Raw genomic sequence first — 14,855 nt, forward strand, 5'->3', positions numbered from 1 at the left:
AGGACCCGGGTACTCTGGTTACCACCTGATTCCATCACCTTGACCCCTGTCCCCATATACATTGCACACCACTGACTATACAGCAGGAGTAAATTTTTTAAAAAATGCAGCACCCGGGAACCACAAATAACCCTCCTTCCTCCTGCAATATCCTTCTAGCGCCCTCTACTGACAAAGCTTAACATCTGTTAAGGAGAAATGCTTGAGTCCGGTCTATGATCACAGAGCAGGTACTAAAGGATACAACTGAAGCTAAGAGGCTCCTAAGGTAAATTCTTGAAAGTTGGATTTGTGGGTCAAAGGGCAAATAGGCATTCTGCTAAATTTTCACAAATTTATTTCCATGTGGGTTTATCATTTTGTATTTCCACCAACAATATATGAGAGTATCCTGTTATCTTACAACCTCATCCAACAAAGTATGTTGCTAAAGTTTTTACTCTTTGGCAATATGATAATTGTGAAATTTTGTCTGTCATTTTAATCTACATTTATTTTACTGTTAGTAAAGTTGAACGTCTTTTCATATACGATAAGAGTCTTTGTGGGGAGCCTGGGTGGCTCAGTTGGTTAAACGTCCGACTCTTGATCTCTGCTCAGGTCACGAGCTCATGGTTCTTGGGTTCAAGCCCCATGTTGGGCTCTGCACTGAGAGTGCTGACAGTGTGGAGCCTGCTTGGGATTCTCTTTTCTCCCTCTCTCTACCCCTTCCCCACTCTCTCTCTCTCTCAAAATATATAAACTTAAAAAAAAAGGAGTCATTGTTATCCTTTGTTGTTGTTGTTGTTGTTGTTCTTTTCTATAGGGGTATAAAATTGGTTCTTAACTAGCTTTCAGCAGGAATAAAATCAAGGCAGCTACAACTGCAAATTACTTGTGAAGGAATGGTTTTGTAGGGCCTTTTAAAAAAATCATCGCTGTTTTCCCTTAACTTAGAAACTGAAGTTCAAATCTCAGTTTGGTTCATTTCAATACTTACTGAGTCCTCCCTGTGTGCCAGAAACCAGAGATAGAGTGAGACACGGTCCTTGCTATTAAGTGGGAAAGCAGATATGGGAAATCACTTGGGAGACAGAACTGTGATTAAAATATAAATTAGGAGATATACGGGTTTGGGTTCAAATTCTGCATTGCCCTTTCAACAATCAGCTGTGCAATACTGGGTAGGTGACTATCTTTCTGCCTCAGTGTCTTAAGATGGAAATAATAATAAGCATGTCACAGAGTTCTCATAGTAGCTATGTTAGTTATTATATGGAAACAACTAACATACTGCCTGGCACATAGTTGGTATACAAAAAATGGTAGCTAATAACAACAATAAATAAAAAATGATTAAAATAATGGCAACAAAAGTGATGGAGTGCTATGGTAGCATATATACTAATTAAATTTTAAAAGAATTTAAAACGTTTAAACCATATGCAGTATATTTCATTTACTAAGAGAATTTATCACATTTCTTCCATATCATTTACTTAAGTATTGGTGAAATAAAAGTAAATGCTTAAGAAATAGTAAAATCACAAATACAAAACCCACAAATCTGGTGCTCTGAATTGTTAATTATATAAATAAAGTATTAGCATAAAACTCAAGATGGTAGAATTCACACATTGCTGTCACCCATGGATGGTTTTGAAAACTAAGTTCAAGCAAAGAATTACAGTTCAACTGACAATTCATTTACTAATTTTCCATCAGTCTCTGTTTATCACATATATGTTGTGAAATAAAACATGAATTCCAAGCTCCTGTCTACTTTAAAACATAAAATTTCCAAATATATTTAATAAAGATGTTTAGTTTACTATGATATGATGTAATCTACCTCTTGGAATTCATAAAAGTTAGCAAAAATGTCCTAGCAACTGAAGCACCTGGGGAGCTCAGTTAAGAGTCCCACTCTTGATTTTGGCTCAGGTCATGATCTCACGGTTGGTGGGATTACATCTGGCTCTGCCCTGTCAGCATAGAGCCTGCTTGGGATTCTCTCTCTCCTCTCTCTCTGCTCCTCCCTGCACTCACTCTCTTTCAAAAAAAAAAAAAAAATAAACATTTAAAACAATGTCCTAGGAACCATGATCCGAAACACAGCTATATACATAGCTATAAGAAAACATATTTGTTTTCTTTTACCTGATTACAAATGTTCCAGCTATGCCTGGAAGGACATTCATAAAATACAGAAAAATACAGGAAAGCAAAGAAGAAGAAAAGTCACTTAGAGATAAAATTACATTCGGTTGTACCATATTACAAAAAATTCACCAGGTATTTATTGACCTCCTACAATGTGCCCAGTCTAGTTTTAAACACCCAGACTGTGCCCCAGGGAGGCAGGAAGCAGCTCTGCATTGTTAGTCTCCCCCGTCCTGAAAGAATGATGGCTGCCACTCCCTGGGTTCAAGACACGGCCTGCAAAATCTACTCGAAAACTCTGAGCTATGTTACACATGAGATAACAATGTGTGCAATGTTCTGGCAACTTAGATGAGGCTGTGCATAGCACTATTTAAAACACAGACTACAGGGGCACCTGGGTGGCTCAGTCAGTTAAGCATCCAACTTCGTCTCAGGTCATGATCTCACAGTTCGTGAGTTTGAGCCCCGTGACAGGCTCTGTGCTGACAGCTCGGAGCCTGGAGCCTGCCTCGGATTCTGTGTCTCCCTCTCTCTCTGCCCCTCCCTCCACTCACACCATCTCTGTCTCTCTCTCTCTCTCAAACAATAAACATTAAAAAAAATTAAAACACAGACTATAAATTCTAAGAATACACATGCAAATATCATTTTTTTCATTGGTTTTCATCTTTCCTTGATCAAGGAAGGCTAAAAACTATGGACACTTTGAAGGAACTTAAAGCCCTGCCTTACTTAAAGAAATCTGAAGTACAAAACCTCTCCCCAAACATGAATTAGCAGATGATCATTCTTATTTAAAAAGTGATCTTCACAAAAGGAGTTGCTGCAATCACTTTTTAATTTTGCTACATTAGCTGAATGGGGGCTACTATGAGTTATTCTGAGTCCCACAATACATTTACATCTCAATTTAATTTACCAGAGATTTATTCAAAGTATGAATTTTTGAGAACATATTAACTGTAGATGCCTCTAAATATCTCACATTTTGGCTCTTGCTTGGGACTGTGGAGGAAACCATCTCAGTAATGTGGGCATGTGCTATTTCTGCTAACATCAGTTCCGTTAGACTGCAACTCAATAGATGGGACTTCAAAACTTCTCCAAAATTGCACTGGCTTGCAGAACGGCTATGGTTGTGTTAAGATTCATATCTTCCATAATAGCTTCTAATATTAAACTTTAAAGATTCTAAATTGATTTAGATTTCTTGATAGGTTCTTAAATGGGTCTTGTCCTCATCATCCTTTCTCCTGTGCCCCTGTGTCATTATTGGTATCAAAACCATCTCAGGGACTTCTTCAAAAATCAAAATACAAGAACATACAAGTCTAAAATGTGTCTGTCACCTTGCAGGCTCATTCTCCAAGGACATTTCCTTCTGCTATATATATAATTAAATAAAAGGCATAGTGCTTAGCAATTGCCATTTTGACATACTCTATTTAAGGATTGATTGCTTTTCCTAACATTTGTGAATGATATTAATATTCAAAAAAGAATCACAAGGGACCATCTGGAGTTGGACAGAAAGCAAGTATTCAATGAATGACTCTCAGAAAGACTGCCCAACAGTTTTATATGTTGCTGGTGAGAGTACAAATTGGTAGAACTTTTCTAAAAAGAAGTTTTGCATCCCATGATTTGATTTATTAATTCCATCTGGGAATTTATCATAAGGAAATAATAAAAGATATAAAGATATAAAGACATTATGGTGAAAATGGTGAAAGATAAAGATATAAAGGTGAAAACTGGGGGAAAAAAATGAAATACTTCCCCATAAGAAATTGGTTAAATAAAACACGGTGCCCATATGATGCTGTGGCAGAGACAGCTGGCTGCCCAATTTCTATTCTCCTCTTCTTTGTTATTAACAAGCCCCTATATTATTGTGGCCAGCAATGTGCTTAGCTAAAAATACTACATTTTACAGCCTTCCTTGCAGATACGGGCGGCCAATAAGATAGAAGCAGAAATCCTTGGGTGAGACTTCCAAGTGCCTGGATGTCTGCCTGGACCCAGCTGTCTTGATCACTGATATGATGGCTCAAGCTCCAGTAGCCATTTGGGGACCATGACAGAAAAGCCAAGAGAATTGTAGTGACTGCAATTCTGACATCCTTGAACCACTGTAACAAAGCCAGCAACTGCCTCCTTCCAGATGTCTCATTATATGAGAAAAATAAACCCTTCTATGTTTATGCTAGTCAAACTCTGTTCAGAGAAGCCAAACACAATTCCTAACTGACACAGATGAAACATTTTGCAACCATTTAAAAATATCTTTCTGGAAAATGGAATAAAATATTAAATGAGAAAGCCAGAATACAAAATCTTATATGTAGTATGTCCTATTTTGTTCTTAGATTATATGTATACATTTTATATGAATGGAAAAGACTATAAAATATATTAAAATGTTAACAGTGGCTGTCTTAGGATTGTGGATTATTTATTATTGCTAGGATTTACATTTTACTATGCTTTCTAAATTCTCAACATTGTGATTAAAAAAAAGATGTTTCTGAGATTGCCTAGTACACCCACATGACAGGGGAGAATGTAAAGCGGTTAAATCTACACTTTTTGGAAAGCAATGGGTCAACACAGATCAAAAGCTTTTACAGTTTTCATGCTCTTTAACTCTCTATTTCTACTTTGACCTCTCTTGGTATAATATTAGACTCAGACAAGGGATTATGCATGATGATGTTTGCTACATTATCTTTGATACTGAAAGAATGAAAACAAACTAAATTTCCATTAGGAAAGTTTTTTTTTTTTTTAATGTTTACTTATTTATTTTTTGAGAGAGCTCGTGCATGTGTGCGCGTGCGTGCACGAGTTGTGGAGAGACACAGAGAGAGGAGATCCCAAGCAGGCTCCTCGCTGTCAGCACAGAGCCTGACAGGGGCTCAAACTCACACACTGTGAGATCATGATCTGAACTGAAGTCAAGAGTCAGAGGCTTCAACCGTCTGAGCCATCTTGGAGCCCCGGGAAAGTTTATAAATAAATATATTACAGAATATCCATCCTATATTACAAATACTTACAAATCATGATTAAAGCAAGAAAAAGAACATTTTGGAACTTGTTTTAGAGTTATTTTCTCGTTCCTAAATCCCCCACCACTGAAGCAATGATGGACATGAATGGAATAGGAAGGTATCCCTGATCTAGAAGATATTTCTAGCTTCAACTGAAATTAGATTTTTGTCTGAGCCCACAGCAAGAAAACAGCTCTGTTGAGAAAGACAGCTTTTTCTGTTATTGTTTCTGTGTCAAGAGCCAAGCCTTGAGGAGTCATTTCTTTAGGTTCTGCCTGTCTGCATGGCAGCAAGACCCTGCTGCCTAGAGAGGAAGAAGCTATGATGAACGGGTTGGAGAGCATTTCTGCTCAGAGGAAGCAGCAGCTGGTTTTTGTGCTCGGAATCACATGGTCCTGGCTCACTCATGTTCAGCAGAGTCTACACGGAGACTTCTTTGCATGATGTCCACATCCAGGCGTTCATCTTTTTCTCTCCATTTTTCTGCAGCCAGGTGGGGAGGTGTTTTGAACATGCTTACATAGCAAAGTATGGAAGCTGGTGGATAAATGTCCCAGCCTCCCGTCCTTTGGAGGAACCATTCCGAGGGCATTCTACCAATTTCCCTAGAGGTTCTCCAGTGAGCCCGAGCCCTGGTTGCCCACAGCAACAACTAGCTCCATGATACACCTTGTTTTGCCCTTTCCTTCTTCTCAGGTCAGCACTGTTCCCTGAATCAGTTCCTAAATAAATAACCTGCATCCCAACCCTTACTTCAGGCTCTACTTCTAGGGAAAACCAACTGAGACAGATGGAGTGTGGGAGGAAAGAGGAGAAAGAGAAGTACCAGCCCTTGTTTATCCAACTTTGGGAGCCCAAGAACATTAATAGCAGTAACCCATTTCCCCTGGCATACTAGACCAACATTTTTTGAAGCATTTTTAAATGTTTATTTATTTTTGAGAGAGAGAGAGAGAGAGAGAGTGCGAGTGGGGAAGGAGCAGACAGAGAGGGAGACACAGAATCTGAAGCAGCCTCCAGGCTCTGAGTTGTCAGCACAGAGCCTGATGAGGGCTTGAACCCACAAACCATGAGATCATGACCTGAGCAGAAGTCGGACACTTAACTGACTGAGCCACCCAGGCGCCCCTAGACCAACATTTTTTGAAAATAAGACATTAAATGGGATAAAAAGAAATATATCATAGTGCATAGTATGTAATAAGGGTAAGTACTGTTTTGTGCAACTTCTGTTTCAGGTGTGTGTGTGTGTGTGTGTGTGTGTGTGTGTGTGTGTACATGGTCACAATATATAACGTATTTCTTCCTGTGGATTGCAGTCCAAAAAGATGGAAAACCACCGATCAAGAGGATACCACTAAGTCCAAGGAGTCCCTGATCTGCTGCAGCAAAATTAGCTAAAAATTTATGAAAGAATTTTAACGACATGGAAAACTACTTATGATTGAGACTGAGTGTGGTGGGGGAAAATGACAAAACGTTGAATACAGTAAGACCTCAACTTCGTAAGAGAAAAATTACGAAAAGACCAGAGTCATTCATTCATTTCCAGCTTTATCCATCATGAGTAAATTCCTAGAACACCATGAGTAATAAAAAGGCACTTCATTTGAAAAGAGTGTGCTCACATGGAATAAGGGAAACGCAGGAGACACAGAGCAGGGACCCTGTGGGTCTTGCTCCACGGTGCCTGGAGTCCCGTTTGCTACACAGAAGACAAGAATGATTTGTTGGATGAAAGAATGAAGCTAAGGGGGCACATGTTCACAAATCCCAATCTTAGAAGCACACAGCCTTGCCTGGCCCCAGGGAGGAGGGGGGTGCTGACTGATGGCCCTGCTTTATGCAGCTACAACAGCTGTATACCTTGCAGCATTTGCTGTGGCCTCCCGGGCACTTCAGACATTGCAGTTGCCACAGATCTTGCTGTCATCATCCATTTAGGAGACAATTCTGTGTCTGCTTTGAAAAAGGTGTGAATTTTTTCACTGCTTTATTGAAAAAGCAGTGCAAATTAATTGTTAATAAGGCAAATGGAATGCTTATATGACAACATGTTAATCATGGTTTCTTCTGGATAATGCAGTTTATAGGGGGCACCGAGATTAGTAGGGATTTAAAAGCCAAACCCTGTGTTAAGCTTTTTACTAGACCTGCATCTTATCCTCATGACCACCTGATGAAACAGGTACTGCTATCCTTATGTGACACAGGAGGAAAATGCTTACTATTAATAATAGTAAGTAATAGCTATAAAAGTAAGTAATAGCTATTGAGCAATAACTGTGTACCAAAAATTAATGCTGAAAGCTTTATGTGTATCATCTCATTTAATTCTCACAACCACCCTACGAAGGAATTCCATTTATATTCCCATTTTACAGATGAGGAAAAGGAAGGCTTTAGAGAGGTTACTTCTGAAGAGAGCATGAATGAAAAAGCACGTATGGTTGCCAGCTCCTGGCTGTTTCTAAGGGAATCATGATTGACCCTTGGCTAGCCCCTGGGAATGGTGGCCCTGGAGAGTTCTTTGTGTTGATTAATGATTTTGTATATACACCTGGAGCAACGAACCGTGTTCTACTAGCTTGTCATGTTGTTTTGAATTAGTGTCAAGACTGATGATGTGCACCTGGTTTCACTGTTGGGTCCTGAGTTTCGGTTGCCATGGCAGATTGCGTAGCGAGATCTGCCTATGCAATCAGCCCCCACTTAAAGGTCTTGGACCCTGAGACTCAAAGAGGTTTCCTGGGGCAGGGACATTCCATACATGTCCCTGTGCTTCTCTGCTAGAGGGAAAACACATCCTGTGTGTCCTTAGATGAGGAACAGCTTTGGAAGCTTGTGCCTCGAAGATGTACGTCTGTTTCCTGACACTTTTGCTTTGTGTCTTTTGCTACCAAGAACCGTACCGCAAACACTATTGGATCTTGTAAATTCTCACCAAGTGAAACACTACCCAAGACCATGCAAGTAAAAGGTGGTAGAAAAAGAATTCCAACCCAGCCAGCCACACTTCCAGGCTTGCTCTCATAACCATTGCGTTCCACCATAATACAGCTAGCGTATGGTAGGTCCTGCACTGAAAATTGGTGCTGTTATTATTGTGATTTACGGTGCTTCCTTTGTTTTCTAAATTTTCTTTGATTGAATATACATTATTGGGTAATCAAAGAAAGAGAAAGCCTAGAAATGTACTTGGTTAGGAAATAGAAAAAGAGGAGTTGGAAAGGAAACAGACCACAAGGAAGTAAGTTAGCAGGCTCCAATATAACCAAGTAAAGGAGCCGTAAGGTTAAGTGGAAGACACTTTTATAGAAGAAAATCTTCTCAGTCTTGGAGTCGGCAACATCAGACAGGACACACAAAATGCAAATCACAAAAGGAAAACCTGATAAATTGGGCCTCGTCATTAAAACTTTCTGCTCTGTTAAGATGTTGAGTAAATGAGAAGGCCAACTCACACGTTGGCAGAAAATATTTGTAATGAATATATCTGGCAAAGAACCACTGTCCAGTACATACAAGGAATTCCCACAACTTAATACTGAGAAAATGTTAGAAGTGTGTAAAATAGGGGCACCTGGGTGGCTCAATCTGTTGAGCGCTGACTTCGGCTCAGGTCATGACCTCTCGGGTTTGTGGGTTTGAGCCCCTTGTGGGGCTCTGTGCTGACAGCTTAGAGCCTGGAGCCTGCTTCAGATCCTGGGTCTCCCTCTCTCTCTCTGCCTGTCCCCCACTTGCACTGTTTCTCTCTCTCTCAAAAGTAAAATAAACATAAATATATATATTTTTAAAGTAGTGGGTAAACTATTTCAATAGCTACTTCACAAGAGAAGATGTAAGATGTAGGAATGGAAAATAAGCACAAACGAGATTCTTAATTTGATCGATCCTTAGAGAATAGCAAATTAAAATCACAATGAGACTGCCTACACACACACCACAATGGCTAAAATGAATGATGGAAAATGGAGAACTAGAACTCTTATATATTGCTACTGAGAATACAACTGCTTTGGAAAAACAGCTTGGCAGATCCTTAAACATGTACTTACTACGTAATGCAACACTTCCACTCCTACACATTTACTCCCCCCAAAATGATAACAAATATCCACTCAAGTATTTGTATATTAATGTGCATAGAAACTTTATTCATAACTATTAAACCTGAAAACAACCCAAATGCCTAGACAAATAAATGGAAAAGGAAATTGCGGCTCCTCAATCCAATTGGATACTATCCAGCGATACAAGGAAACAGACCTGATACGTACAACAACGTGGATAAATCTCAAGGACATCACATTGAGCAAAAGAAGTTGACACAAAAGAATGCCTATTGTAGGATTGATTATATTGATATGAAATTCGTGTGGTTGCCTTGGGATCTTTTGGCATGATGGAAACGTTCTATGGCTTGATTGCGGCGGTGGTTATAGGAGTATGTATATGTATTGGTCAAAACTCAACCAACCTCATGCTTAAAACGGGTACATTCTATTAAATATAAATTATCTCTCAATATTGTTGATTTAAAAAAATATATGTAAGGCAGCTCCTCCATCTAGCAGCTTGTGGCACTTGCTTTGACCCTGCCCCCCCTGCCCCCAGACTCAACCGGAAGCGCGGCCCCCAGCCACTCACGGGTATCAGATGCAAGAGCCTGTGCTGGAGTAAGAAATCAGGCCTCGCTGGAGGCATCCAAGCCAAGGTTGGAAAACTGCTTTTCCAGAAGAAAAAGGAAACCTCTACATGGGAAAAGGTGACTAATAAGCATACCTGGAGGACGTGGTTGCACAAATACCAGAATCTGATCAGATAAAACAATTGTGGGGATTTCCTGGGACCTCCAATAAACTTACAGAAACTTGTTTTTTGCACTTCACAAGAGAAATAAAACCTGAAGGTACCACCTATTCAGAACACTGCTTACAGAAATATTTCGAAATGACACAAAGAATATCCGTGAGACCCCAGGAAAATCATATTCGGGGGGATGAAGCCTCAGTGGCCGAAGCAGGACTCCTTGGCCAGCCACGACAGAGAAGTGCTCACGAATGGACTCTTGCCATCAGCGGTTACTCTAGAAATGAGGATTCATCTGACAGAATCCCCTGAAAGCAGCAGCCACCATGTTAAACTGTCATGACTGCTTGGAAAATTGAAACCACTGGAGACACAAAATTGCTATTTACCAGAAGTAATCAGATAGAATGCCTTATTTTTCAATGAAAGTAATAAGATGCAACATTTATGGAGGCCCTAAGATTCAGCAGCTTGGTCACTTTAGTAGAAAAATCATTTCTAATAGTTTCTTCAACAAATATGTATATACGGCAGTTTCGCTGAAAGAGGGGCCGTTAATTTTTTTTTCAAATATTGCAGAAAGGCAGGGAGAAGATAGCTGGAAAATCACCATTGGATCTATCAACTGGTGGTGACTAGGAGTTTCAAGACTACAAATTCAATAGCCCCGGGGGTCAGAAATCAGATTGTTGTACGTGAGGGGGGAATACTTGACATGTAGAACAAACTGAGACGCTTTGGGTCCCTGGAGCCCAAGAGGCTAAGCTCACACATAGCATATATGCTAACTACGTAGCAATAAAGCCCAACCTACTGGAATACCAAACCCAGAAATCTACTCCGGCAACAGTCATCCTGTTGATTCAAGGTATCTTGTAACCTTAAGTAGAGGAATGTCAAGAGTCTCTTCATCCCTGTAAGAGGTTTCTTAAAAATCAAAACATTACTTATCTTTTCAGCTTCCTTTACATTCTTCTCTCCATTCTCAGCAGAAGGCTTTCCCCTCCTACTGGGCTTAGAAGGCTTCCTCTCATGTGGCCATAAGGCTTCTCATCCATCTTCTCATCTTCCGCCGTCCCTCTCCTCTGTACCAGGAAGACGGAGCCTCCTCCAGTTAAAAGCTCTCCCCTGCCTGTCGTGGGAATATTCTAACACCACTCAGCTCTTCCACGACAGTGCCTTCCCTTTGCCTCTCTTGGGGGCTCCCAACCCCCAAAGCGATTTCTCCCATCTCTTCTCGGCACCAAAGCTGCAAACTTCTCGCGTTAGTCAAACCCCTCAGTCGCTATTTCCAGATCATACTTTCCCACAATCTGGCTTCTTCATCTGCCCCAAGAACTTTCCCTCATGCCAAATCCTGTAGGATTTTACAGACATAGGCTCCCTAAGGTTTCTACAATATTTGACGTGAGGGTCTAACCCTGTCCTTTTTAAGGGTCCCTTTTTGGCTTCTGAGAAGCCCTTCCTCCCAGTTTCCATGCTAGTGTTCCACCCTTCCTTTTCATCCTCCACTAATCTTCTGACCAATCAGTTTGGATGTTCCCTTGAACATCTAATGTTCTGCAACATTCCCTCCAGCCCTCCTCCCCTCTTGGGCAGCACTTCTCAAACTCTAATGGGCATATGACTTACCTAGGATTCCCGTTCAAAAGCAGATTCTGATTCATTAGGTTTGTGGTGGAGCCTGAGATCCTGCATGGCTAACGAGCTCCCACGGGAAGCTGGTCCAGGGACATGCTAAGTATCAAGATCTTAGAGAACAGAGCCTGCATCCAGATTCAAACACTTTCAAACTCAACAACTTGAGATGTGATCAGTCCTACATGAAACATTCTGAGTCACAATTTAAGTGCCACAAAAATGAACATTCCATGAGGATTATCCATAACCTTATTATTTAAATTTTTTAGGAACAAGCAGTTTTCCTCAATATAGTAAAGATGGGTAGGAAGTATCAGCCCCAATGTTTCAGGTAATTAGAGTCAGGTTTCCATTAGCAAATAAGGATGGTGCAATGAGAAGATCAAATTAAGTGAGGAGGAGAGGGTTCTGCCTAATCCTTAGGCTGGAAGTCACCTGAAGTGCAACAGTTTTTTCTAGAATATGTATTGATCACCAAGTGACAAGAAGATTCAGTCACTCTCATTTCTGAATAAGCCGAACTTATATCCCCTCACATATGATTCTTCAATTGCATCCACTGCCTTTCTTCATAGATTGTGCTCTTCAACTGGCATTTGATTTTAGATTCATCCTCCCAGACCCATTCAGCTAAGCCAGTAATTCAACCTTGATGCGATGTCAATGATCACCCGGGAAGATAACAGTCACGGTCCTTCCTCGGGACAAAGCTTTGAAAGGCTGGTTTCTTTCATCTCCTTTCCTCCTGTGTATTAGAAAGATTTCTGCCACAGTTGGAGAATTCATTCAATAGCATGATTTGGGCTTGGTGATTATGAGATGCCTAAGCTGCACTTTGTTATTTAATCATCTACAAAAAAAGGGGCCATTTATTGCTCCTGGTACTTCAGCAGTAGACAGACATTGGATTTCAATTCAAATCTTCCATGAGTCCACTGAAATTATGCTCTGAAGAAAATAAGGTGGCATTAGAACATGGGGTACTTGGGAGCAATTTCTTGATGAAAGGCCTTACCTACTGAGGATATTATTTCAGGCAACTAAAAAATAAAGACTGAATTATAAAGCAATTTGTGTCAAGATGCAAGTAATAGCTACTGGAATAGCAAATGAATGTAGTATTATCACTGCTATTGAAATGAGTCAAAATTAATTCACAGTGAACTATTTTTCTAAAGATGGAAAGAATTTATGGGTTTACTATCACGAACCCCCAACATTAGATGTTAGCATGTCAAATACTAAATGCAAATATTCAGATAATTAAATAAGGTCAGAAGAGGATAGGGAACAGAAATTTTCCTTTTAAGTTCATCAGGCAAAACCTGACACCTCTTTGAGTTATCTGATTGAGAATAATTAATTGTAGACAGAGATGAAGTCAGACTTGATCTCACGGTAACCGAGCATTTCTCTTTCTGTTTCTGTGTTCCGAGCAGTTAGTCCGAGGAGCGATTCCAGGCTTGGAAGAGGTACTGTTTAAGGCGTACCATGAGAGGAAGTACATCTCTTTTCATCAGTAAATCTCTGCTCGATTCACCCGATGACAAATCTGCATTTTCACATTTCAGAGACCTAAGCGTAAGACCGCAAATGGTCCAGGCATTGTCCTGTCCACGCTTCCTGTCATCACCAGAGTCCCTGAGGGAGCCCTGTGGCTAGTGGGAGGCATGGGAATTGCAGTAAAACACACCAGGGTTCAAGTCTTGGCTAGGCCGTCTGCTGACTGTGCGATTCTAAGTAATTTCCGTAGCCTCTCAGAGATACAGTCAACACAAATGGAGTTAATATCACCTAATCCGCAGAATGATGAGAATTAAACAAGCGAACACACGCAAAGCACTTCGTCCAGTCAATAAAGGGTTGCAGCTGCTATCACCAGGGTCACTTCAACACTTCATAATTACCATGCTGAAAATCTACCTCGTTCCTCCATTATCTGTGGAGCCAAGCCCAGTGTGGCCTGAGGAGCAGCAACCTCCAGATTAGTTCCACTTCCACCCCAAACTAGTTAACTCACTAATCCCTGAGAATCCTGATTAGTTAACTCACCGATCTGTGCATATCCTCTGACTAGCTAACTCACTAATCCCTGAGTATCCTGACTAGTTAACTCACCAATCCCCGAGCACCCTCTGGGCTTTCCTATTTCTTTCTTCACTCATTCAATTTTTCATTAACATATTTATTAAATATTACAGAGTAACCCTGAGGAAATAGGTATTAGGATATGTGCAGAGGTGCCAAAGGTTAGTAAGACACAGTTCTTCCCCTCAAAGTGGGTCCAGTAGGAGAGACAGCTATCTGTATAAGTATTTATAATGTAAGGGGAAAGCTGTCGTAAAAGACAAAGTGCTGTGAGAGCACGGAGAAGGAAACGTTTAATTCGGATCTTGTTTTTTGCCTTATCCTCAATGTCCTCCTCTATCTCTATTATATAAATCTTATTCAACTTTCAAAACCAAACAGTTCCAAGCATTGATCTCTTCAGCACATATCATGTGCTTTTCTGAATGCCTAGTCCTATGCTTTAGGCTGAGCAGTATTTAGAAAGGGTGTTTTACATCTCTGAATGGCTGCTTATTTATTATGTATCACATATTCTCTTGTATTCTCAATCATGCCATCATGTGTCTCTACTCTCCAATTTTTTGTGTTCCTTAAAGTCAAGGACTGGGTCTTTTTGGATGAATGCCCACAGCAGCTAACAAAGCTGAAGTGGATAGTAGATGATCAATAAATGGTTGTTTATTGCTTCTCAGTCTAAATACCAAATTTAGTCTGAGGTTCAAACTAAATTCTGGAGAATGTTTAAAGGAATGAAACTGATTTAGGCGTGCCTGGGTGGCTCAGTCGGTTAAGCGTCCGACTTGGGCTCAGGTCATGATTTCACGGTTCGTGGGTTCGAGTCCTGCATTGGGCTCTGTGCTGACAGGGACGACCTGCTTGGGATTTTGTCTCTCTCTGTCTCTCTCTGCTCCTCTCCCCTGCTCATACTCTCTCTCAATAAATAAACTTAAATATTAAAAAAAAAAAAAGAACTAAACTGATTTAAAATGATGTGTAAACATGGGCTCTTGGTAGTGGACACCTGTACAAAAAAGATGGAACAGATTCTGGTCAGATAGCAACAAATTCAGCCCTATCTCTGCCATGGCATTTTTAATACAAGATGATTGGTTCCACTATTTGACACTGAGAACG

The 14,855-nt window shown here is 40.4% G+C and overlaps 1 protein-coding gene across 1 annotated transcript; it reads left to right on the forward strand.

Moving 5' to 3' along the window:
• The first annotated feature begins 5,293 nt into the window (after window positions 1–5,293).
• LOC107180025 (mitochondrial import inner membrane translocase subunit Tim9-like) lies at window positions 5,294–10,322 on the forward strand. The gene is made up of 4 exons (XM_015539370.1): window positions 5,294–5,316; window positions 9,816–9,877; window positions 9,979–10,110; window positions 10,180–10,322. The coding sequence occupies exons 1-4, from the start codon at window positions 5,294–5,296 to the stop codon at window positions 10,320–10,322; spliced, it is 360 nt and encodes a 119-aa protein (XP_015394856.1).
• Window positions 10,323–14,855: the final 4,533 nt, after the last annotated feature.

The sequence above is a fragment of the Panthera tigris genome, chromosome C2 (assembly GCF_018350195.1).
Source record: "Panthera tigris isolate Pti1 chromosome C2, P.tigris_Pti1_mat1.1, whole genome shotgun sequence".
NCBI lineage: Eukaryota > Metazoa > Chordata > Mammalia > Carnivora > Felidae > Panthera > Panthera tigris.

Coding starts and splice junctions, on each gene's coding strand:
- LOC107180025 (XM_015539370.1), top strand. CDS start 5,294: ATGGACATGAATGGAATAGGAAG. Junction 5,317..9,815: donor GACATGAATGGAATAGGAAG/GTATCCCTGATC, acceptor CCCTGCCCCCAG/ACTCAACCGGAAGCGCGGCC. Junction 10,111..10,179: donor AAGAGAAATAAAACCTGAAG/GTACCACCTATT, acceptor CCGTGAGACCCC/AGGAAAATCATATTCGGGGG.